Raw genomic sequence first — 22,812 nt, forward strand, 5'->3', positions numbered from 1 at the left:
TAAGCTAGAGACTCCCCCGACGCCCCCAAGGTGGGATAGCTGTTACAGACACCGTCACACATGCGTTCATCATGCCAAGAGCCTATGACTGGAAGCCAATTGGCCATCTAGGAGCATGTTTTAGCACCAGAAAATGGGCCATTCATTTTTTTTCCCCAACCATCAGTCCTTGTGACAAACGTTTCCCTCATTCTCAGATCTTGACTTCCTCAGAAGTTAGAGAAATACATAAACTTTCAAAGGACAAAGATTTTCTTGACTAGTGAAGAGTTGGACATCTTTAGTAATGGGCAAACCAATGATGCCTCTGTCTCAAGAATGGTTTCTGCACACTTGCATTGTTGCTTTTTGGCTCTTCTGCCTGTTGGCACAGGAGGCCAGGATCCTGGAGAGCAGCCATTAGTGCCTCCGCGCATTACAAGAAGCATCCCTTTTCTAAAACCAGGGCCATTCCAGGCCACGGCAGGATGACAGAGGACTTGGCCACTGCCACAGAAACGGAGTCATTAAAAGTAATCAGGCGTCTGCCCAAATAGTGGCTTGGATGAAAAAGGGTCATAAAACTCCTGCTGGAAGTTCTGCTGGTGTTGGCAATGCCTCCCATAAACATCAAGACAACTCTGCCAAGGCAGTGCCCCCATGCCAAGCCCCGGCACTCCACAAGCCAATATGGCTTTCCTTTCTGGGAAATTTCCCATTGGGATCTCTATCAATATCCCATTCTGCAGCTTTCCAGGAAAAAAACAAATCCAAAGCTTTCCTGTTGACTACTGACTTTGCAAGGCAATGCTTCTAACATTCAGGTTGCGTTGAGAAGAGAAAACAAACTGACTGGACAAGTGGGGCTGGGTAATTCTAATCTGTGATTTGTTTTCTTTCTACATTCATACCCTGTCCTTCCCTTCCTGTCATTCACGCAGAAAGCAATGGCTTCAGGGGAGGTATGGGGCAGGATGGAAAGGAGAGGGCACCAGCACAACTCCCTGACTCTTGTTTTGAACATGCTGAGTGGGAAGGGAAGTTTGAACTCTTAAGGATGTGGAGAATTTTGCCTTGCTTGTGAGCAGCTCTCTAGGCAGGTGGTACATCTCTAAGTTTCCTCTGGAAAATCGGAATATCTGCCAATTGGGCTCTGTCTTCCCACACGGCAGTCCTTGTTGAGCTGAGCAGAAAACCACCTTCCTCCCAGGCAGACCTTGCCGGCCTGCACCATGCCCACCCCTCTGCCAGCAAGGAGTCCAACCCTCAACCTTAATGCTGAGTGTCTATTGCCATTTATCTCTGATCTATCTTTTAAAAACTCACCACCCTCACCTCCAGTCCTCCTTCTTCCCCTCTCCTGTTTCATTTTTTCTCAAAGGTGTTTATTCCTATTTAACACCATCTATATGTTATTATTATTATTATTATTATTATTATTATTTATTTTTTTTTTGAGACGGAGTCTCGCTCTGCCGCCCAGGCTGGAGTGCAGTGGCCCAATCTCAGCTCACTGCAAGCTCCGCCTCCCGGGTTCACGCCATTCTCCTGCCTCAGCCTCCCGAGTAGCTGGGACTACAGGCGCCCGCCACGTCGCCCGGCTAGTTTTTTGTATTTTTAGTAGAGACGGGGTTTCACCATGTTAGCCAGGATGGTCTCGATCTCCTGACCTCGTGATCCGCCCGTCTTGGCCTCCCAAAGTGCTGGGATTACAGGCTTGAGCCACCGCGCCCGGCCTATATGTTTTTATTATTATCAGTCTCTCCCAACTTGATAGAAAAAACAATTTTGTCTGTTTTGCTCACCACTCTATGCCCAGTACATGGTGCATAATAGATGCTCAATAAATCTTTCTCAAGTAAAAGAATGAGTGTTTGATGAATCAGGTTTCTATTTAAAGTGGGAAACAATTTTGTTGTTGTTGTTGTTGTTGTTGCTGAGACAGGGTCTTGCTCTGTTACTCAGGCTGGAGCACAGTGGTGTGATCTTGGCTCACTGCAACCTTGACTTCCCAGGCTCAAGCAATCCTCCCACCTCAGCCTCCCGAGTAGGTGGGATTACAGGCGTGAGCCACCATGCCCCATCACAAAAGATGTTTCTATCTGCATGACTTTCCACACATCCAGACAGCTCCACTCACTCACTTAACTATTTTATTTTGATGAATCTCATCTGCATCCCCTGGATACCAGAGATGGGTTCACAGACTCCATGTTGGAGAATTGACTGTATTTCAAGCTAGGTTCCAAATCGGGACATCTCAGTCCTGAAGGGGCCATATGGAAAGGGGTAATCAATATCCCAGTGATACACTCCTTGGCATTTAACACAATTCCAAATCTTGACGGTGTCTGGAGCACTGGCTTTGAACCCTGTCACACTCAGTGTCCCTCTTTGAAGCAAATTCTTTTTTTTTTTTTTTTTTTCATAGACAGAGGCTAACAAATCCTGCCTCAGGTTTATTTGTACAAACAGCACAGGAGGACCACAGCGCCATGCAGATGGCAGCCCGGAGGTGGGGGTGGGGGGTCGCACCAGTCCTTCTGTCCTCACGTTGGCACACAGAGATACCTACTCTGTAGCCTTTGTAGTGGCCTGGGCACCTTTGGGAGCCTGAGCTGGAATTGAAACTGGAGCTGCAGCCGGAGCCTTGGTTTGATCCTTGGCCTTGGCCTTTGGCCGGCACAGCCGGAGCCCCTTGGCAATGCGAGCACGAGCGCGCTTCCCAAGCTTGGGGTGGGCAATGTAGGCAAGTCGATCAAGCTTGCGGCTGACACCCTTTGGGATCTTGGGCTTAACCTCCTTGGGCTTTACGAGGGCCTTGACAGCCTCGGCACGTGCACTCATGGCCTTGGCGTTGTTGGCCTGCATCTTCTTTAGGCCCTTCTTGTTGTGCTTCTTGGCAAAGCGCATGTTCCTCAGGAACTTGGGGTCCACCCCCTTAAGAGATTCGTATCTTTGTGATCGGGGTTTCTTGATACCATTTCTGTGCCATTTTCGGGACTGGTTGTGTGTGGTGTGGTTCTTGGACTTGGCCATGTCTGCACCTTTAGCCGCTGCTCCCGAAGCTCCTAGAACCGGAAGAGCGAAGCAAATTCTTGATAATGGCCCATGTTAGGTTGGGCTTCCCAGAAGCTGACCTTGAGACGAAGTCATCAATTTAAGTAGCTGATGCAGAAGATGATCCCAGGAAGCACAGCTAGGGTGATGGTATAGCAAGACTGTGTCTCCAGAAAAAGCAAAACAAAACAAAACAATAACAACAACAAAAGAAAACCAACTGTGTGAAGGATGCTTTATGTGCATAAGTCAAATGGACTTAGGGTCTAGGCTCAGAGAGTTAGAAACCAATGTTTCACCTGAATGAATGTCTAGTGGACATTGAAGAGTTGGGATGCCAGACAGTTCTTCATGGTGTGGGGCTGTCTTGTGCATTACAGGACATTTAGCACCTCTGACCTCTGACCTCTAAAGAAATGCCAGTGTCACCTCTCAATCTTTGTGACAACTGATCTCCCAAAATAATTTCTGGAAAGCTGACTAAGGGTGGTATTATTCCCATTTATAAACTATTGGTCAAAACAAAGGGTGGAAGGAAAGCCCCAAAAATGAGACACAATTTGCTATTAATTGAGATCAATGGGAATTCGGAACAAAAAATTTAATTGAGTTATAAAAAAGAGTTCATTTTGCAGCTACCTCTGATTTTGAGGCCAGATCTATACCCACTCCACAGCAGAGAGGAATGCTGGAGAAGCCTCGGCTTACGACACACAGTGTTGTAATTTTTTCCAGAGGAACTATCATTTATCACCAGACAATACCTGCCTATTATCTTGCAGGCCTGAGGAAGAAGCTAAAAAATATCATTTCTCCCAAAGAACAGCTTCCTGCGAAAGTGTCATTCTTTCTTGACCCAGCATCTAAATTCGAAGATCCTGGGCAAATGATAGAGGAGTTTGCTCATCATCAGGGTGTGTGCACCAGTGCAGAAGAATCTGACAAGCACTGGGGGGTGTTCTTTATTTACCGATGCTTCAGTGTTGACAGTGAGGATGGGACTAGTGAGCACAGCCATGCTGGGGCAAATCCTGGGGGCTAGGCGGGCAGCGGGTACAGAGTTGATGTGGAGAATTCGGCGCGTATGGATTTGTCCTATGCTTCACTGGTTCAAAAGAAAAGCCTGAACTAGCCCCCCAGAGGGAGAAAAAGAAGAGGCTTGAGGCAGCCCTGCTGTGCGGAAAACCATCTCATCTTAGTTAAAATAGAAGGGAACTTGGCTTCTGGCATTATCCTGAACACAAAAGTTTTTAATATAAGGTCTGTCATAGCACAACTTTATATTAAAAGAGCTGGCTTTGAAGTCAAACTGCCTGGGTTTGACACTCTAGGTCTATTGTTTACAAGCTCTGGACCTTGCATAAGATACTTAATCTCTGGAACCTCAGTTTCCCCGTCTGAAAAATGGGGATAATGCTAAATTTTTGGGCTTTCTAAGAATCAGGTAAAATAATCCCCGTAAATGCTTAGCACAGTACCTAGCACATTGTAAGACTATCTAACTGTGGTGTTATTATTAAAACCCTGACAAAAATCACACCATCTTGGAACCATGAAATATCACTCGTTGTGCATTTTAGGAACAAAAAAATATATAGTTACTGCAAACTTGGTGAATTCAGGAGTACACCTTGTCTGCTTCTACATCTCTTATGCCCAGCACTGTGCTTCATATGAAGTAGAAACTCGAAATATTTATTGACTTCGGTTAACAAAAGTAAAAGTCGTGGACAGAGTACTTAAAGTAGGCTGACCAGATGGCCACATTCCATCAATTCTAGCAGTGTGTAAATTACACCTTAGGATATAAAAGGAGGTGATATGTGTAACCATAAGTGTGCAAGGTAGGTGATAAAATGACATACGCTGTCTTATACTGAATTATTATTACATTGTCTTATATGTTAGATCTATTTATACTACATTTACAAAATGTATCATTTTCCCCTTCATTCGGAAATCTTGATTTTTCATTAAGATGTTTTCCTATTGCACAGAAACTTGGCAAGGGCTTTGAAATGGGCATCGATGTTGTTACTCTGGACTGAAAAGTCCATTGCAGTTGTACCTCTTTCTAGTACCAAAGTCAATGTAGGAGATGATTGGCTGCCATGTTTATAATCTTTCAGTTAGTCCCAGAGCCTGAAGACATCTTTATAACGATGTCTTAAAGATGACTTTCCCCCACGATGTTTGTTGAGAGACTGACCAATGCACTAATGAGACTGATTTAGGATTGAATCCTGGTTTTGCTGCTCACTATCGGTGTGACCTCGGGTTTACCTCTTACCATCTTTAGCCTGGCTCGAAGCCCTCCATGGTCTGACTCCTGCCTGCCTTTCTGACTTGCTTTCCTTTTCCTCTCTTGTCCAGCCATCTTTCAGTTCCAGCCACAGTGGCCTTCTCTCTGTCCTCGAACATACCAACCACATGGCTCAGAGCCGTTGCATTTGCTGGCCCCGCTGCTCAGATCTTCACTACGTGGGACAAATAAAGATTGTAATAGCCTCTTGCCAGCACAGTTTAATCTTTATGCCAAATGAATGTTGGTGCCAGACTAGTGTTGCCAGATTTAGCAAATGAAAATACAGCAAACCCAGTTAAATGTGAGTTTCAGATAAACAACATGTAATATTTTTGTTTAAGTATGTCCCCTGCTGTCCTATTTATGAAAACACTTTAATTTTCAGAGATTTTTTGATTTGAGAATTGTGGTTAAGTAATTGTAGGCATGTATTACTTCCTTTCATTTTACAGATAAGAAATTGAGTCACAGAGAGGTTAAATAACTTGGCTAAGATCACACAGCAAGAAAGAGCCAGAACAGGTTTGGCCCCAGTCTGCCTGACCCCAGACAGTCTTCACCCTTTTTATGAATGAAGGTCTCTGATGCTGGGCTTCTGTATGTACAAAAGCAACTTTGTAACTCCTAATTCATAAAGTTGTTGGTAGGATCGAATGATGAAATAATGTCTATAAAACAATTGGAATACAGTAGGCCCTCAAAAAATAGTACTGACCGATTAAGGCTAACAGAGCAACCAGGAAGAAAACGTTAAGGTGGGAATGTTTTCAAGCAGGAAAAGCAGGCCGTCTTGAAAACGATTGGTTCGTGTTACTCTTTCTTAGACACGTGTTCACAATAGATATTTGGTTTTTGATTACAAAAATAATAAACAACATTCAAAGGATTTTTGGTTTTTAAAATAAGAAAAATATTCAAAGCAGTGACTTCATAAGGGAGAGACAAAGGATTTTGTCACCTAGATTATCCGTCAGCTGAGTGAAGTTTTATTTCTGCTTCATCAAGTGGCACAGGACCATTTAAAAAAAACTCTAATGGATGAGTTGATCTCTCCAAATAAATCTAACTTGCCATTTTATTTTATGCATAAATTGGTGAATTTTATCATCAAAGAATTGGAAGTAATTTTTTTTTTTTTTTTAAAGATGAAGAATGACTGGGTGCAGTGGCTCACGCCTGTAATCCCAGCACTTTGGGAGGCCGGGAGGGTTGATCAACTGAGGCCAGGAGATTGAGACCAGCCTGGCCAACATGGTGAAACCCCATCTCTACTAAAAGAAACGAAAAAGTAGCCAGGCCTGGTGGTGCACACCTGTAGTCCCAGCTACTGGGGAGGCTGAGGCACGAGAATTGCTTGAACCTGAGCGGTGGAAGTTGCAGTGAGCCGAGATCCTGCCACTGTACTCTAGCCTGGGTGACAGAGTGAGACTCTGTTTGAAAAACAAGAACCACAGAAACTTTTTGTTCTGCCTGGTCTCAGTTGCTAGGATTTTTTGTCCCAGTTTACCCAGGTTCAATGACTGCGTGAAAAGAATACAAAGCTGGTTTTGCCTTTTTTTTCCCCCCATAAAAACACAGGCTAAAACAGGGAAATTACAAGGATGTTAGGTGGCAAATGAGAAAAGCCATGCTTTTGTCTCAGAGCCAGAGTGTTCGTGCGTTGGGTTCATTACGGCACTTTTAAAGAAGCTTGAGTTTGCGGTAGTCAATGTGAAAGTGAAACTACACCATCTCTCCCTCGTTCTTTCCAGGAATAGTTTTCCACTTTGGAAAGCCTAGCCTTAGTTTAGGATAGAATTAATATTTTGTTTTCATAGAAGTATCTTCTTGTTTCTGTATTTGGTTCTGGTGGCCTGTGTCATAGCATCTTCTATTTGTATGCAATTGCTCACTCTAAGAATAAACAGAGTCAGAAGTTCTCCTTGTGGGGTCACACTGGGAGAGCCCCAGGAGGCACAAATATCACTTGTCTGGTAGCTCAAAGATCTAGGGACTTCATGGGTAGAACAATGAAGCATACAAAGAAAGCAGCACCTCAGTGAGGAAGAACAATTAATCATTTCACTATATCAAATTCAGAGGCCTATTTTAATCCCTATTATGCTTAAAGTGGATAATCACATTTTCATGAGTATGTAATTGTTTCTTGAGCACACAAAAAAATTCCAAAGAATTTTGTATCAAGAGCTCAGATTTTTTATTATTTGCCTTTACTAGCTTAGAAATTAATTGGGGGTTATTTTATTTAATTTTAATTTTTTAAAAAATAAAATAGAGACAGGGTCTCACTATGTTGCCCAGGCTGGTCTTGAACTCCTGGGCTCAAGTGATTCTCCTACTTCAGCCTCCCAAAGTGTTAGAATCACAGGCGTGAGCCACTAAACCTGCACAGGTTGTATGCCCATGAAGCCAGTCCTACTTTCAAGTGTAGGGCAGTGGATAATATTTGAAGCTCTGGTGCTGGACTAACTGAGTTCAGATCATAATTATCCCTCAGATTCCTTGAGTAAATTATTTTATTTATTTATTTATTATTTATGGCCTGGGGGTTATTTTAAATGCAATTGAAAACTTGCTATTAAACTTTAGTTTTCTTCTGGTTACAAATAAACCCAGATTATAAGACAATAATAGTAACAAGTTTTTGATACATTAATTATAATGTCAACATTGACACATGACATGAATTTATTGTGGAATTATTTATTGCAGAATATTGTCCTATGTAATAGTGCTTATTAAAAGTTCTCCGATAACTCAAGTCAGCCTCTGAAACAAGAGAAACAGAATTTATGCAAACTAGTGGAAAATGAGTGATATGTTTGACCAAATTCATTAGCATAAATTCAGAAAAACTGTCCCTTTGTTTTTGATTTTTGTGTTTTAGGGATTTAAACAATTACTATAATAGTGAAAAAGACAAACTTTAGGTCCCTTGGGGAAAATGCACACACACATGCACATACACTAAAGAAAATCTTTTGCTTAGAATTTGTTCTTTTCTATTTATTTTCGTTCATCCTTATTATTATAATTATTTTCCTGTTTTCTGGAAAGAGTGTTGCCAATGCAACCCTTTATCAATAGATGTAGGACAACAGGAAGCTGAATAATAAGAGTCTACCCCATCATCTAGCTATTCCCAAATATCAGAATGGTGGTTGCTGGTAAATCAATGAGTCTTAACCCTTTTGGACTTATGGATCCCTTTGGGAGTTCTGTCCCAAAATGGACATGCATAAGACATAGGATGTTAATTCTAAGGGTTTGCCTCTCTTCAAGCCTGGCCAGATTATCTATGATCTTCAATGGGTTAATAATTCCTCTGGTAGTAAAAAGCCTAAAAGACTGTTCAAGCAGTACTAGCTACATAATTTGTGAGATGCAAAATGAAATGTGAGGTCTCTTTGTTAAAAACTTTTTAATCATTTCGAGATGGTGACAGCAGGCTGTTAAAGCAAGTGTGGGACTCTTCTAAGCACGGGGCCCTGTGTGACTGCTGTGACTGCACAGGTTGTATGCCCATGAAGCCAGTCCTACTTTCAAGTGTAGGGCAGTGGATAATATTTGAAGCTCTGGTGCTGGACTAACTGAGTTCAGATCATAATTATCCCTCAGATTCCTTGAGTAAATTATTTTATATCTCACTTTCCTTACTTATAATAATAAGGGTACCCACCTCATAGGGTTATTGCGAAGAATGCATTAACTAGTATGTGTAAAATTCATAGAATAGTAAGTCAACAGTATTGGCTGACTTTATTCTTGTTGAAGTAGAATGTTGTCAAATATACATCATAGCATCAATTAAAATGTCTCGACGTCTTCGTAGCACATGAAGCACCCTCAGTATCAGGCCTGCAATGCAATGTCCTGTGTGAATTTGCTGCTACCTGCCTCCCCAGTTTCTTTTCTCGCTACCTCTAAACTTTGCTCAACATACTCAAGCCATCCTTGCCTTCCACTTATGCATGCCAAATGCTCTCAGGATCTTTGCACAGACTTTCCCTGCCTGGAGTGTTCTCTCCCAGTCCCAGCCAAGACCTCTCTTTGCATAAGTCCTATGTCAGTTCAAATGCCACCTCCTTAGGAAATCCTTTCTTCTTTGTGCTTATTCTTCCATCCTTCTTTCTTTTTGTTTTATTAACAGCTTCACTGAGATAGAATTTACATGTTATAAAATTCGTTTGTTTAAAAGGTACAATTCAATGGTTCTTAGTATAATTTCAGTTGTTCAACCTTCACCACAATCTAATTTAGAACATTTTTTCTTCCCAAAAAGAAACCTAGTGCCCATTTGCAGTCACTCTTCATTCCCACTCCTAGTCCTTAGGAACCACTTACTTATTTTATATCTCTGTAGATTTACCTTTCTGGATATTTCATATAAATGGAATCACACAAAATATGTTTTGTGTCTGGATTCTTTCACTTAGCTTAATGATTCTGAAATTTATCATTGCAATAGTATGTATAAGTAATTCATCTTTTATAAATTGCTCATTAGCATTCCATGGTATGAATACATCACATTTTATTTTTCCACTCACTAGCTGAAGGATATTTGGATGTTTCTTCTTTTTGGATATTTATGAACAATGCTACTGAGAACATTTCATGCAAGTAGAAAAGACTTTCTCGGTCATACTGCCCAAAAGAGTTCTCTTGTCCCCCAAGTGTTACCTTAGAACCTTGTTAAATTTCCCTCCGAACACTTATCGTTTGTAGTCATTTTTTCTTTTATTTTTTGCTTATTTAAAAAAAGCTCTTTCTAATTACAATTTAAGCTCCATGGGGCAGAAATTAGAACTGTCTTGATCATTATTGTATCCTCAGTGTTGGGTGTACTCTAGGCAATAAATAAACAATAGTTAAGTAAATGAATAAATGAATACATATTCTATTGAACAATTTTTAGAGAAATCCATATAATGAGTAAATAATACTTCCAACCCCCTTGCCCAATCAAAGAAAAAATGGAAAAACACCATTATAAGGCAACATCTATTCTCCTGGGACCACCTCCAAAATGCAGTCATTAAAAGTAATGTAAGACTTGAGGAAAAGGTCAGAAGAAAAATGTGGATGGTTGCACACAAAGGGAAATAACTTACAATTAATTGTATATCATAAAAGGGAATGCATAAATGATACTCAATTCTTTATCAATATTAATGAAAGGAAAAGCTTGCTTGCTTATGAAACTGTACACAGATTGTCTAGTTGCTAGTCTAACTCAGTCCTTGTCTTCCTTGAGTTAATTACACCTTTCTAGAGTTTTCGTCTCTGAATTTCTGTGTGAATAAAAATCAGGCAAGACATATATAATGAAATCACGTTTGTTAAGCGACCCTTTGATTCAAGAGAATAAAAATATGACTCAAATTGAGAAACCACTATAATGTTTTGAACACTTCACCTGCTTTGCAATGGCTCACTTTGAGTCATCTTCTTGTGCTTAAATTAAATGCTTTCTTCAGTTAAGAAGAAGGGGAATTTTCTATTGCTACTATACAAGCCAAATAGCAAGACACTAATCTATTCCAATCAGAATTTCTGCAACTATCAAGAAAATCTCCTAAAAGAAAGAATATTAGAAGTTTTCAAATCAACACTATTCCCTTGAGGGGCAAACCAGATTCCAATACAGGCCACCACAAGTACAACATGTCTCCTAATGTTTCCCAAAATTGTCATTGGACTCTTGGAAGCCTGCATTTTCTCTAGTCTATGCTCTCTACCCCATCATTCTATGTCCTTACATTTCAAAGTTCTTGAACATGGCTTCTGAAACTCATTACTTGCCTTCTATAGTGTTAGTGCTAATGATCAGTTAAACTTTCACCTTGTTCTGACCATGGCTCTGGCAATGGTGCCTAAGATGGCATTACACTGAATCCTTCCATTAAGGTCAGTCAGTCCCTGGTCTTCTCTGATAGGGTGACCAACTGTCCCAATGTGCCTGATATTATCTTTGTTTTAGCACTAAAAGACCCACATGCCAGGAAGCCCCTCAGTCCTGGGCAAATAGAAACAGTTGATCCCCCTACTCTTTGGTATCTACGAAAACTTTATGTTAAAGACTACTGATGCTTGATGTCCATTCATCTTTCATGTTAGTCTAAATAGATTTCTAATACCCTTGTTTCAACTGCCTGATGATGAATCTGAGATATTCATCTCAGTGAATGACACAGTTATTTCAGAAAAGTCTTAAAATATGTAACTCCTTGACCCAGCAATTTTACTTATAGGAATTTAAGGAATTAATCACGGGTGTGTGTAGAAGTTTGGTTACAAAGGTGCTCAGTTGTATGCTGTTAACTGGAATAAAAGTTGGAAACAACCTAAATATACAACCACAGGCCAACGATAAAATATGTATTTGGTCTATGGAACATTTTTGTATGGCCTTTAAAAATGAATGTAGAAGAAAATGTTTAATGGTATGGGAATGATGTTCACAATTTTCAGCTAGGAAGAATCAATTTATAAACCAATATGTAGGTATGACTTCAGTTTTTACCAAAATTAAATAATTCTATGACATGTATGTGTACATACCTATGATAGATACAAACAAAATATTGAGAATGGGCAATTGCAGATGGTTGCATTATGCTAGGGGCCAAGACTTCATTCCTCCCTGAATCTCCATCAGTAACCTGCTCACACTCACAAGTATCACTGGGTGTTTGCTATGCAGTCACAGCCTCAGGGGAAATCTTCTAGGCCATCTTCCAACCTGATTTACCAACCTTAAGCCCCTCCTTAACGGACATCCTGAACTATCATTTTCTATGAAGGGTGAGGCTATAGATAATTTTGACTTTTTCTGTTTTGATTTTCCCTGTTTTCTAGTCCTTTATAAACAAGCATGCACTACCCTTATTCTTGCTAAGTAATACAGATTATTTATATGAGAAAAAAGGAATTTGGGGAAATCTTTTCATGATGGTCAGGGCAAAAATTAAGCAAATATATATAAGCAGAAGGATTAGCAACAGAGGAAGATGACATTTACTGGACATGGTGGAGGCTACTGCCCATGTGGGTCAACTTTTAGTAATTCCAAAGGAATTTGCACCTCCAAATAATTTTTCTTTCATCTCTGAAGTTGATGCCTACAATTCCCATCTTCTTTCTTTCTTTCTTTTTCTTTTTCTTTTTTTGAGACAGAGTCTCACTTTGTCGCCCAGGATGGGGTGCAGTGGCATGATCTCTGCTCACTGCAGCCTCCGCTTCCCAAGTTTAAGTGATTCTCGTGCCTCAGACTCTTGAGTAGCCAGGATTACAGGTGTGTGCCACCATACCAGTTAATTTTTGTATTTTTAGTAAAGACAAGGTTTCACCATGCTGACCAGGCTCGTCTTGAACTCCTGACCTCAAGTGACCCACCCACCTTGGCCTCCCAAAGTGCTGGGACAGTGAGCCACCGTGCCCAGCCTTCCCATCTTATTTCTTAGAGGTAAGGCTTCAAATCCCTTTAATGAAGTGCGTATGGAAAGCTAAGTCATCACTGGCCATTATTAATTTAGCCTAACTTAGTTTATAAGACTATTTCCTTATCGGACCCTGTAAGAATAGTGCACAGCCTACTTAAATTTTGTGGAGAATGATGTTGGTGATAAAGGACTGGGCTTCTGGAAATTCATGGTGTTGGTCAGATATGCAGTAAATAGAGGAAAGAAAAAAAGAGCTTAGGAGAGGGGCCGAAACGGAATGCAGAGGGGTAAAGAGCTGGCCCCAATCAAACTTTGCACATGGTGGGATGCTCCACACTTGTATTATGCTTTTCTGTGTCATGTTGTGTGAACTCACATGGTTTCAGAATCAGAATACAGTTTGCAAGAGAGTCAGTAAACAATAATCTTATAGAGGGAACAATTTCTAAAATAATAATAGTTATCTTTTATTGTGCACATAGTACATGTCTGGCACATTACTAAGTATTTCGTGTGCATTCTCTCTTTTAATTCCTTCCAATAAATTTAGGGAATGACTAGTAGTACAAATTAGGAAAGGAAGCAGACGGTATTGGGAAACTTTTCAAAAGGTAATAAAACCAATAAGTGGGAAATTTGAACTCAAATCTCTCTGACCTTGATTCTCTTCCTGTTTTCCTCCTTGAGGAAGGTGTATGTTTTTGCTACCAGCTGGGGAAAAAGCTTTGATTTTAAAGGGATTGCAGGGTTGGATGAGACTCGTGTGATACGGTCTTCTCTGTATTTTAAAGTGAACTGCCTTGACACTTTAGTCACATCTGTGAAATCCCTTCACAAGCTGTACCTAGGTTAGTGTTTGAATAAACATGGGACAGGAATCTGAGAGGCCATTTTTAGAATTCCACCTGCCACATTTTATCTTTCAAATTTTTGGATTGATGATAATTGAGTTAATTTTTTATGTAACTTTTTTGACAAAAAAATCAATTAATACCTGTAAACACTAAAGCTAACCTACTGAAGGTATCATTATAATCCATTATAATGCATTCATTAAAAAACTCTTTATTTTCTTCGTATTTTTCTCCATCATGGATTCTTTGGGTTATAATACTGCACTACTTCATCAAACATTTTTTGAATTTTTGCCATTTGTTTGGAGTTCAAAGGAAATGTCAATTCCCACCTCCCCAGTTTTTAATCATGCAAAATATTCTACTGCTGATTTTGGATAAAAACACAGTTGACAGAAAAAAAATCTACTCACTCAATAAGGGAAAACAGTGAATTAATGACTATTTATTTTATATTTCAGAAAAAAACTGAGTATTGGCATATCAGAGCTGACGAAAGTTATTCTCGTCCAGTTTGGGGATCAAATGCAAATATCCCCGTCTTTGCTTCTTCCTAATGAATTGCAATGGAAATGTTACATTTTCATTTTAGATTGACAAAGGGAAAAACACCCAGCAATATTCTAAGTCCAAAAATTATGGCTGGAACCTTCATAAAAGCTTTGTTCCCTGAATGCTGGTTTATCAAAACTGCCCAGTGTCTCATTTAAGTGAACTATTCTAATGAAAAAGATTTGGTGAGCAAGCATTGGTCTAAGAAACATTGCTTTCCCAGTCTGTCTTCTAGTTTCATGTGGGAAAAGCTGGAAGTTTCAAGATAGCCACAGGTTATGATAATATTTAGAGAAATACAGGAATATTCCAGGTGGGGTATTAGTGAAATAGACAAAATGTGTTTCATCTTTGTGAAATGCAGTTACCTTTAAACATTGTAAAAACTCTCAATATCAATCCTGTAAGGTGCTGGGCACTTCTTTTGGTGCTGCAAAAATATATGAGGACAGAATAAAAATCATGACCTGATGGAGGCTCTATGTAAGAATGACTTTAGCCAGGTGCACTAGGGGACTGTGCTATCTTAAACCTATCAAGTAGGATACAATGTCACAATGAAACTTACAGCCAACTTGGTATTCTCTCATGTGACATGTGTTTGGGGTTAGACACCTTGAATAACTCCAGTCCTGGGGTTGCTGGTCAAACATAACAAAATCCTTACAAAGCCACTGAGGAAGAGAACGACAGGAGATTTCACCATCCTAGAGGTCCATCCAACCTTGGATTCCAGTGGATAACTCCACATTGTTTTTCTGTCCTCCAAATGGCACAACAGAGTTGCACTGAGAGATAGAAAGGAATTGATAGCATCCACTGAGAACCCTTTCCGCCTAAAATGAAGTCATATGTGATAGGTTGAATAAATATCCCTGAGATGTCTACATCCGAGTCCCCAGAACCAGTGAATATGTTGCTTTCTGTAGTAAGTGGGACTTCGAAGATGTGATTAAATTCAGGATCTCAAGATGGGAAGTTTGGTTTGGATTATTCGGGTAGACCCAATGTAATCACAGGGGTCCTTATATGAGGGAGGGAGGAGGATCAGTCATTAGTTTGATATGATGGCAAAAGAGGTTGGAGTAATTCAAGGAAGAGGCCCCTGAGCCAAGAAATGCAGGCAGCTTCTAAAAGCTGGATAGGCAAGAAAACAATCCCCTGGGGCTTCCAGAAGGAACCAATTCTGCTGATACCTTGATTTTTTCTCTGTGAGGCTGACGTAGACTTGTGACTTCTGGAACTGCAAGATAATGAATTTGTGTTGTTTTAAGCCACTGTTTGAGGTAACTTGTTACAACAGTAATAGGAATGAACACACCACTGAAGACTGCATTAAATGCCTGATTTCTTAATAATTATTTTTAAAAATAGCAAGTGTACCACTTTCAGACTTCACCTGGGGAAGCTACACTTTTTTTTTTTTTTTCTTTCAGGAGGCGTCTCACTCTGTCACCCAGGCTGGAGTGCAGCGGCGTGGTCTTGGCTCACTGCAACCTCTACCTCCCAGGCTCAAGTGATCCTCCCACCTCAGCCTCCAGAGTAGCTGGGACTACAAGTGCATGCCACCACGCCCGGGCAGTTTTCATATTGTTTGTAGAGATGGGGTTTCACCATGTCGCCCAGGCTGGTCTGGAACTCCAGGACTCAAGCGATCTGCCTGCCTCAGCCTCTTAAAGTGCTAGGATTATAGGCATGGGCCACCTTGCCTGGCCACTACACAATTATTGAAAAGGCTCAGACACATTTCTTACAAGAAGAGCTCATACCTAAAAGACTTCACTATGTGGTGGGCACTGTTTTTGATGCTTGGCATATGTATTATTAACTAAGTTAATCCGCAAGAGGACTCTTTGAGGTAGGACTATTACTATGCAGTTTTCACAGATGAGGAAACTGAGGCACAGTTTCCTAGTTAGTGATAGAGCAAGGATTGAGACCTAAGTACCTTGGCCCCTTAGACCATGCTCCACTTTGCCCCTGCCTTGGGGGCACACCTGGGCACTGTTCAATTGGGCTTTGCAGAGAGATTTTAGCCTTTGAACAAAGCCAGTGGCCCCTTATAATGAAGACTAGTGAAGCAGGCCAGGTCATTTTGCCGAATTAAACCGCTTTTGATCTACGACGAAGTGTAATTATAATGATGATCATCTCGTTAGCTTGGCATCCTTGGGGGGCTCGGCAGGCAGCTCCTGAAGAAATTTTGCAAAAATCTTTGTAGTCAGGGCAACTACTTTGGAACAAATGTTTCATCCTTCCAGGTGAGTACTTTGAAGGAAAATATCTATTTACTATGGATACCTTAAGTATCTGCTTCTGAAAGAAACATTTGGGAAGAAGAAGTAGAGCTTGACATTGAAACAAAACAAAACAGAACAAAAAGCGGGGAAGTTTTAGTATTCTCTCACGACACTTTCATAACCAGCTCCCCTCCATGATTCAACTATTTTTCACATACAGCGATCTTCCCCTACCCCCAAAATTTCCAACTCAATATCAGGTTCATTTTTGTTTCTTTGTTTATTTGGGGGGATCTATTTTCTTTTCTTTTCTTTTTTCTAAATTAAAATAAATACAGTTAACGTGATTGGCTCTTCTAACTAGTTATCCACAGTTCTTGACTATGCTCAATTCATTTACTTTTATTTGCCTTTCATTTATTCAACCTGTATTTACTGAGCACCTACTACATGCCAGGGAGTATTTTCGCTACTGAGGATGTAATGATGAAAAGACAGGCAAGGTTCACCCATGTTGCACCATGTATCCACACTTCATTCCCTTTTATGGTTATTCCATTGTACGGATATACCACATTTTGTTTATCCATTCATGAGCATATGGACACTTTTTGGCTATTGCAAAGAGTGCTTCTAGGAACACTCATATAAAAGTTTTCATTAGAACACTTGTCTTCCATGTTTTTTGTAGGTATGCCTAGGAATGGAATTGTTGGGTCATGTGGTCACTTCCTGTTTATCTTATTGAGGAACCACCAGACACAAAGGTTCACTTATTGTATGATTCCATTTAAGTGAAATGTGCAGAATAGGCAGATCAACAGACACAGAAAGCAGATTAGCGGTTATCAGGGGCTGGGAGGAGGGAAAGAATAGGAAGTTACCACATTACGGGTATGGGAGTTTCTTTTTGGGGTCATGAAAATATTCTGAAACTCGATAGTGGCATAAGTGTACATATTGTCAATGTACTAAAAGCCACTGAATCGCATACTTTACAACACATAAAATGGTGAATTTTATGTTATGTATATTTTACCATAATTAAAGTAAAAAAAGAGTATCAGGAGGAATAACTAATGGATGCTGGGCTTAATACCTAGGCAATGGATTGACTTGTATAGCAAACAACAATGGCACACGCTTACCTGTGTAACAAACCTGCACATTCTGAACATGCACCCTGAAACTTAAAAAGGTTGGGAAAAAAAGTAGAAAAAGATGGGCAAGATCTCAGCCTTATGGAGCTTATGGTTTGTTGAGTAGAGATAGACAATAAACAAATCAATATTTAGTACAGTGCAGTCATGTATGCTTTGGAAAAGGGAGAAGTTGAATAAGGAGTTGGGAGGTAGATAGGGAGTTGTCTGCTCCATTGGACAAGGTCTAGCTGGGGAGGTGACACTGGGCGGAGGAAGCGGGGGGAGGCGGGTGTTGAGCAATGCAGACATGTGGGGGTCACAGGCATTGTCACTTGGCCCTCTACCTCAGTGGTTATCAGCCAGTGGTGATTTTGCCTCCCCAGAGCACGTCTGGCACAATCTGGAGTCATCACAACTCAGGAAGGGGAGTGCAACTGGCTTTTAGTGGGTGGAGGCCAGAGATTCTTCTCAACATCTTATGGTGCACAGGATACCCCCCACCCACCCCAACAAAGAATGATCCAGCCTCAAATGACAATAGTGCCAAACCTGAGAAATTTTGGTCTAGCCCCTTGGAATCCAAGACTTCACAGCTGTTGAAAAGCAGCCACTTTTGTATAAGGTAGGGTGAGGGACCGCTCTCCCAGGAGCCCATTCAGCTATGGTCCTGGTTTTGACCCCTGTCTCTTTAGGATGAGGGAGTCTAATGCCCTCAGTCACTTGACCCTGCGAGAACTGGGACACTCCAAGACTGTCATCAGTATCCTGAGCACCTAATTCTACAAAGACCAGGAACTGGACAAAGAGATGTTTATAGTAACAGCTTTGAGACTCTGTATCTGTGGGGGGCGGGTATTGGGGGATATTCCACAAATGCTTCCATAAGATCTAGGTTCAACTTCCCTTTTTGTAGATGTCTACAAAGCATCTAAAAGTAGGAAATCCATGCTCAATGACCTACGCAGTTGCGCCGTTTCTCTGTTTTAGTTTGAGATGGACACTTCTGCCTCTTCGTGCTTTCTCCTGGTTAAAGCTAATGAGCTAACACTCTACCCTAGAAGCAAGGCCAGAAGAGGCCATCAACCTGTGGCCTGGCCTCACATGCTTAGGGTTTTGGTCAACAGGAGGGGCCTAAGCTTCCTTCGAATAGCCCTAGAGAAGTTTTCCACGCAAAGCTTCACAACCACAATAAGATATTTACTGTCTTTATCAGAGAGATCAAACCCACACACAGATGTCACATTTCTCAAATTCCATCAGTAGGTCAGACAAGCCGTCTCTGGAAAGAGGACATTCCAGCCGGCAAGTTCAGAGCGCGCTGGCTTCGAGGGCCGTTCCCTTCCTATTTTCTGTCGTGCACCCTGAGCCTTTGTTGTCTCTGCAATGCTGATAAATCAATCCATCAAAAAATTTTCTCAGTGAAACTCAATCAAGAAAGGTCATGTCAGCGGGAGAGGAACAGATTAAATTAGCATCAAATTAGACATGGAAAGTGAGTTCTGTCAAAATCATCGCAGCGCTCAGCACAATTAGAATATGTTAATTATGCATTTCATTAAGGTGGATGTGAGATGAAATGTCACTGGGGTAGGCATCCGAAAAAGGGAAGATTGCCAGGCACAACTTTCTCTAGACAATGTGTGACACCTTCATTAACATCAAGAATCACAAGTCTGCCTTGACTTTTTCTGCAAAGGATTAAACCATTAACTGTTTGCTGGCTCTTCTCATTGTGCAAGGTGGTCCCTGTCCTCGGAGTGGGCTGGCCCCTCTTGAGTGACCTGCGTCCTCTTGCCAGTGCCATGGCCCCAGGAGATGCTGCTAGTGTCCCGTGGTCAGCGGGGAGGGTGGTGGTTTTTAATGAACTCCGTGAAAGCAGCACGTGATCATGCCACTGTCTTAGCGGTGGCAAGATGCTGAGAAGTGGGGAGAGGAGAGAAATGAGGGGTGAGGATTACAGAGGGAGGGGAGGAGGGGCAGGGAGGAGGCTCTTGGCCTCATTCTTGGGGATGAAAGATATAATCAACAGAATGGGGGGGCGGGCAGGTGGGATCAGATTTACAAACGTGCACTCGGCAAACTCTAATTTGGTGAATTATTTTGCAGCTCATTCTCTGAGTCATGGTAACCAGGAGGGTTTTTCCTAGAGTGAAGTAGTTCCTTGCAAGGCAGCTTCATAAAATGCTTGCTAGATGCTTCTGATAGTAGGAGTTTTAATTTGTGCTGCCTCCTTCCTCTATGATTTCTTATAACATAGCATTCCTATGGCGGTCTACACTGGGGACAGGGGACCAGACAAGTCCTCTGTGTGGGTTATTCCCTGACGTCGTTTCCCACCTAGCCCCCTTTCTCCCAACTGCCAAGAGCTATTTCCAGGTGTTAAACAGGCAATGGTGGGGATGGTTCTAGTGACTGCCTCGTGAGAGAATTTTCTGTGTCTAGTTCCCTGTCATCTCACCTGTGCTGTCCCCTTCTGAGGACACTTGCCTGCCAGCCTCTCTGCCCTGCTCCATACCCACAAAAACACACATCCACACTTTGGCACAGGTTCCTCTGCCTCTTCCTCGAGTGTCAACTGAAACATCACTTCCTCCAGGAGGCTTCCCTGACCACTTCCCTTCCATCTGTGTTAGATGCCCTTTTTTTCTCATGAGATGCTGAACTTGCTACGATTCACCAGAGTCAGCTTCTGTTGCTTGCATACAAATAACTCTAACACAAACACCCAAACTTGTCAATCACAGTGCATTGCACTTGCTAGTTGAATTGTCCATCTACCCACATATTTTATTTTATTTTTTTTACGCATTCTTTACTTCCTGGCTCATAGGAGGTGCTCAACAAATGCATTTTAAATAAACAAATGACTAAGTTGTGGGATTTTATCATGGCATAAGTTCTATTGTACAGGGGAGAAAGTGAAGCTTGTAAACTTTATTTCTAACTTTTCTCAATGGGGTTACTTTTTCTCATATTAGGTTAATACATACATATCATCGTGCATCTATTTTTAACATACCCAGTTGGAATTCATTTGCTTTTAGTGATTAGTATAAATACAGTGTCACCGATGCCATTTTCCCCCCTCATTTATAAACCACTAGGGCACTATTTTGTGAATTCAATGATTTTTCTCTTCTTTTCTTTTCTCTCTTTGTCATTCTCTCCTCGTATAAAAACCAATGATCAGCTTGACTTTTGGCTAGAACGGTAAGTCAATCAGTTTTTATCCAAAAATCTTTGGGGGATGTGCATAGTGAAAAATATCCTTGGTCTCACCTTCAGTGGCCAAGCAGGCAGTATGGTCAATTCAGTGGTAGGGTGGCTTTGGGAAACTATTTTACCTAAGCCTGTTTTATCCTCGGTAATGTGAGAATAACAATATGACCTTCCTCACTGCTTGCATTAATTGAGAAAATACAGGCAAAATGCACGCCTGGTGCCTAACATGCAATAAATCCCCAGTAATGACAGTGATGATAATGGGGATGAGGAGGAGGCGGAGGAGGACGAGGAGGGTGATGGTGGTAAGAATTTTTAGCTGGAATCTGGGAAGTATCTGGAAGCTTGGAGGCAGCCTAGAGTCCTATTCTGAAAATATTGCATCAGCGTAAATATCTCAATTTACAAGGAGAAAAGACAGCGTTGGCTACCATTGCCCATTTTAAATTTTGCATGAGAACAAGAAAACACGCAGGGGACTGGGACCCTCTGGCAGAGCCGTGAGATTCTGGAGTGAAACTTTGCCACTAGTCAAAGGCCCAAAGGAATTCCAAGGAAATTGACAAGGGAAGTAGAGAGTTCTGCTGGAGCCGGGGATGGGCTATTCATGCCTGGCTCTCTTAAGTGTCTCATTTTCTGAGCTTCATTTAATTTTTAGGATCACCTGGGGCCCAGCCTGTTAGAAAGGGAGGACAGTGAAAATTACTCATAAGCTGGTTCTGATTTGATGAAGCCAACTGACTCACCTCGTGGTGAGAGCTACTGGAAGGGGAGGAGGGGGAGGGCTCCTTGGGTACAAAGCTTCCTCCCAGCTTGCCTTCCAGCTTCCTTGTCAGTACTGCCACTGATATGAAAATCAAGGCTTGGCATAATGCTCGTGGTAGCACTGGCAGAATTCCAGGCTGGCTCTAATGAGCCTCACCTGGGCTCATTACATTTTTTTCCACAAACCCTGCCGGAGAGGTTGGAGTTGCCAATTGGTCGTCTGGAATGTTAGTGTCTGGGATAGTCTCAGTGCCTAGATTTCTTTTTACCTGCTGGCAGTTGGAACTCCAGAGAGTCAGGAAGTGACCTGAGAATTCTGGCCACTGCCTTGTGTGGCTACACAGCAGTTACTATGTTTGTACCAGAAAGAAAGGAAAATGTGAGGTAGGAGTCGGTGTCCAGCCTCGCTGCTCCCAGTGTGGCCGCACCTGCTGTCTCGTTAGAAATACGGGTCCTGGCCGGGTGTGGTGGCTCACACCTGTGATCCCAGCACTTTGGGAGGCTGAGGTGGGCAGATTATTTGAGGTCAGGAGTTCAAGACCAACCTGACCAAGAAAGTGAAACCTCATCTCTACTACAAATACAAAAATTAGCTGCGCTTGGTGGTGCACCTGTAATCCCAGCTACTTGGGAGGCTGAGGCAGGAGAATCGCTTGAACCCGGGAGGCGAAGGTTGCAGTGAGCTAGATTGTGCCTCTGCACTGCAGCCTGGGTGACAGGGTGAGACTTGGTCTCAAAAAAAAAAAAAAAAAAAGAAAGAAAGAAAAGAAATGTGGGTTCCTAGGCCTCACCCCAGACCTACTGAATCTGCATTTTTAACAAGATCCTCAGGTGATGAGTAGGCACAGTTAAGTCTGAGAAACCTGTTGCAGATGTTCCACAGCAGAAGGGAGAAAATATTCCTCCAAACAGATCAATCTTTAATAGGGAGGAAGTATTTCCTAGAAAGAGCATAAAGGATTGCAGAGGCCCTGGATTGGGGTTTACATTCTTCCATCAGTTTCATGACTTGAGCCAGGGACTTAACCTTTCTTGGCCTTGGTTTCCTTATCTGTAAAATGGGCATATGTGAGTGTCTACAGCACTGTGGTTGTGAGGATGAAAGAATATAATAGGGACGGGCTTCTTTGCAGGTTACTTGAGACAGAACAAGCACTGAAGATCATAGTTATTATGATACTGATGTTATTAAGGAGTCATTGACCCCTGTGGAAACTCAAATTACCATTCAACCCTTTACTGGTTATA

The 22,812-nt window shown here is 41.6% G+C and overlaps 2 protein-coding genes across 3 annotated transcripts in view; both read right to left on the reverse strand.

Moving 5' to 3' along the window:
- The window catches only part of TSHZ2 (teashirt zinc finger homeobox 2), a 550,341-nt gene that overhangs the window by 122,954 nt on the left and 404,575 nt on the right, over positions 1–22,812 (reverse strand). The window lies entirely within an intron of this gene.
- On the reverse strand, positions 2,387–3,065 carry LOC104662359 (60S ribosomal protein L29). The gene has a single exon (XM_010363363.2). The coding sequence runs from the start codon at positions 3,016–3,018 to the stop codon at positions 2,551–2,553; it is 468 nt and encodes a 155-aa protein (XP_010361665.2). The 5' UTR covers positions 3,019–3,065; the 3' UTR covers positions 2,387–2,550.

Source organism: Rhinopithecus roxellana, chromosome 13 (genome assembly GCF_007565055.1).
Source record: "Rhinopithecus roxellana isolate Shanxi Qingling chromosome 13, ASM756505v1, whole genome shotgun sequence".
In the NCBI taxonomy this organism is placed as follows: domain Eukaryota; kingdom Metazoa; phylum Chordata; class Mammalia; order Primates; family Cercopithecidae; genus Rhinopithecus; species Rhinopithecus roxellana.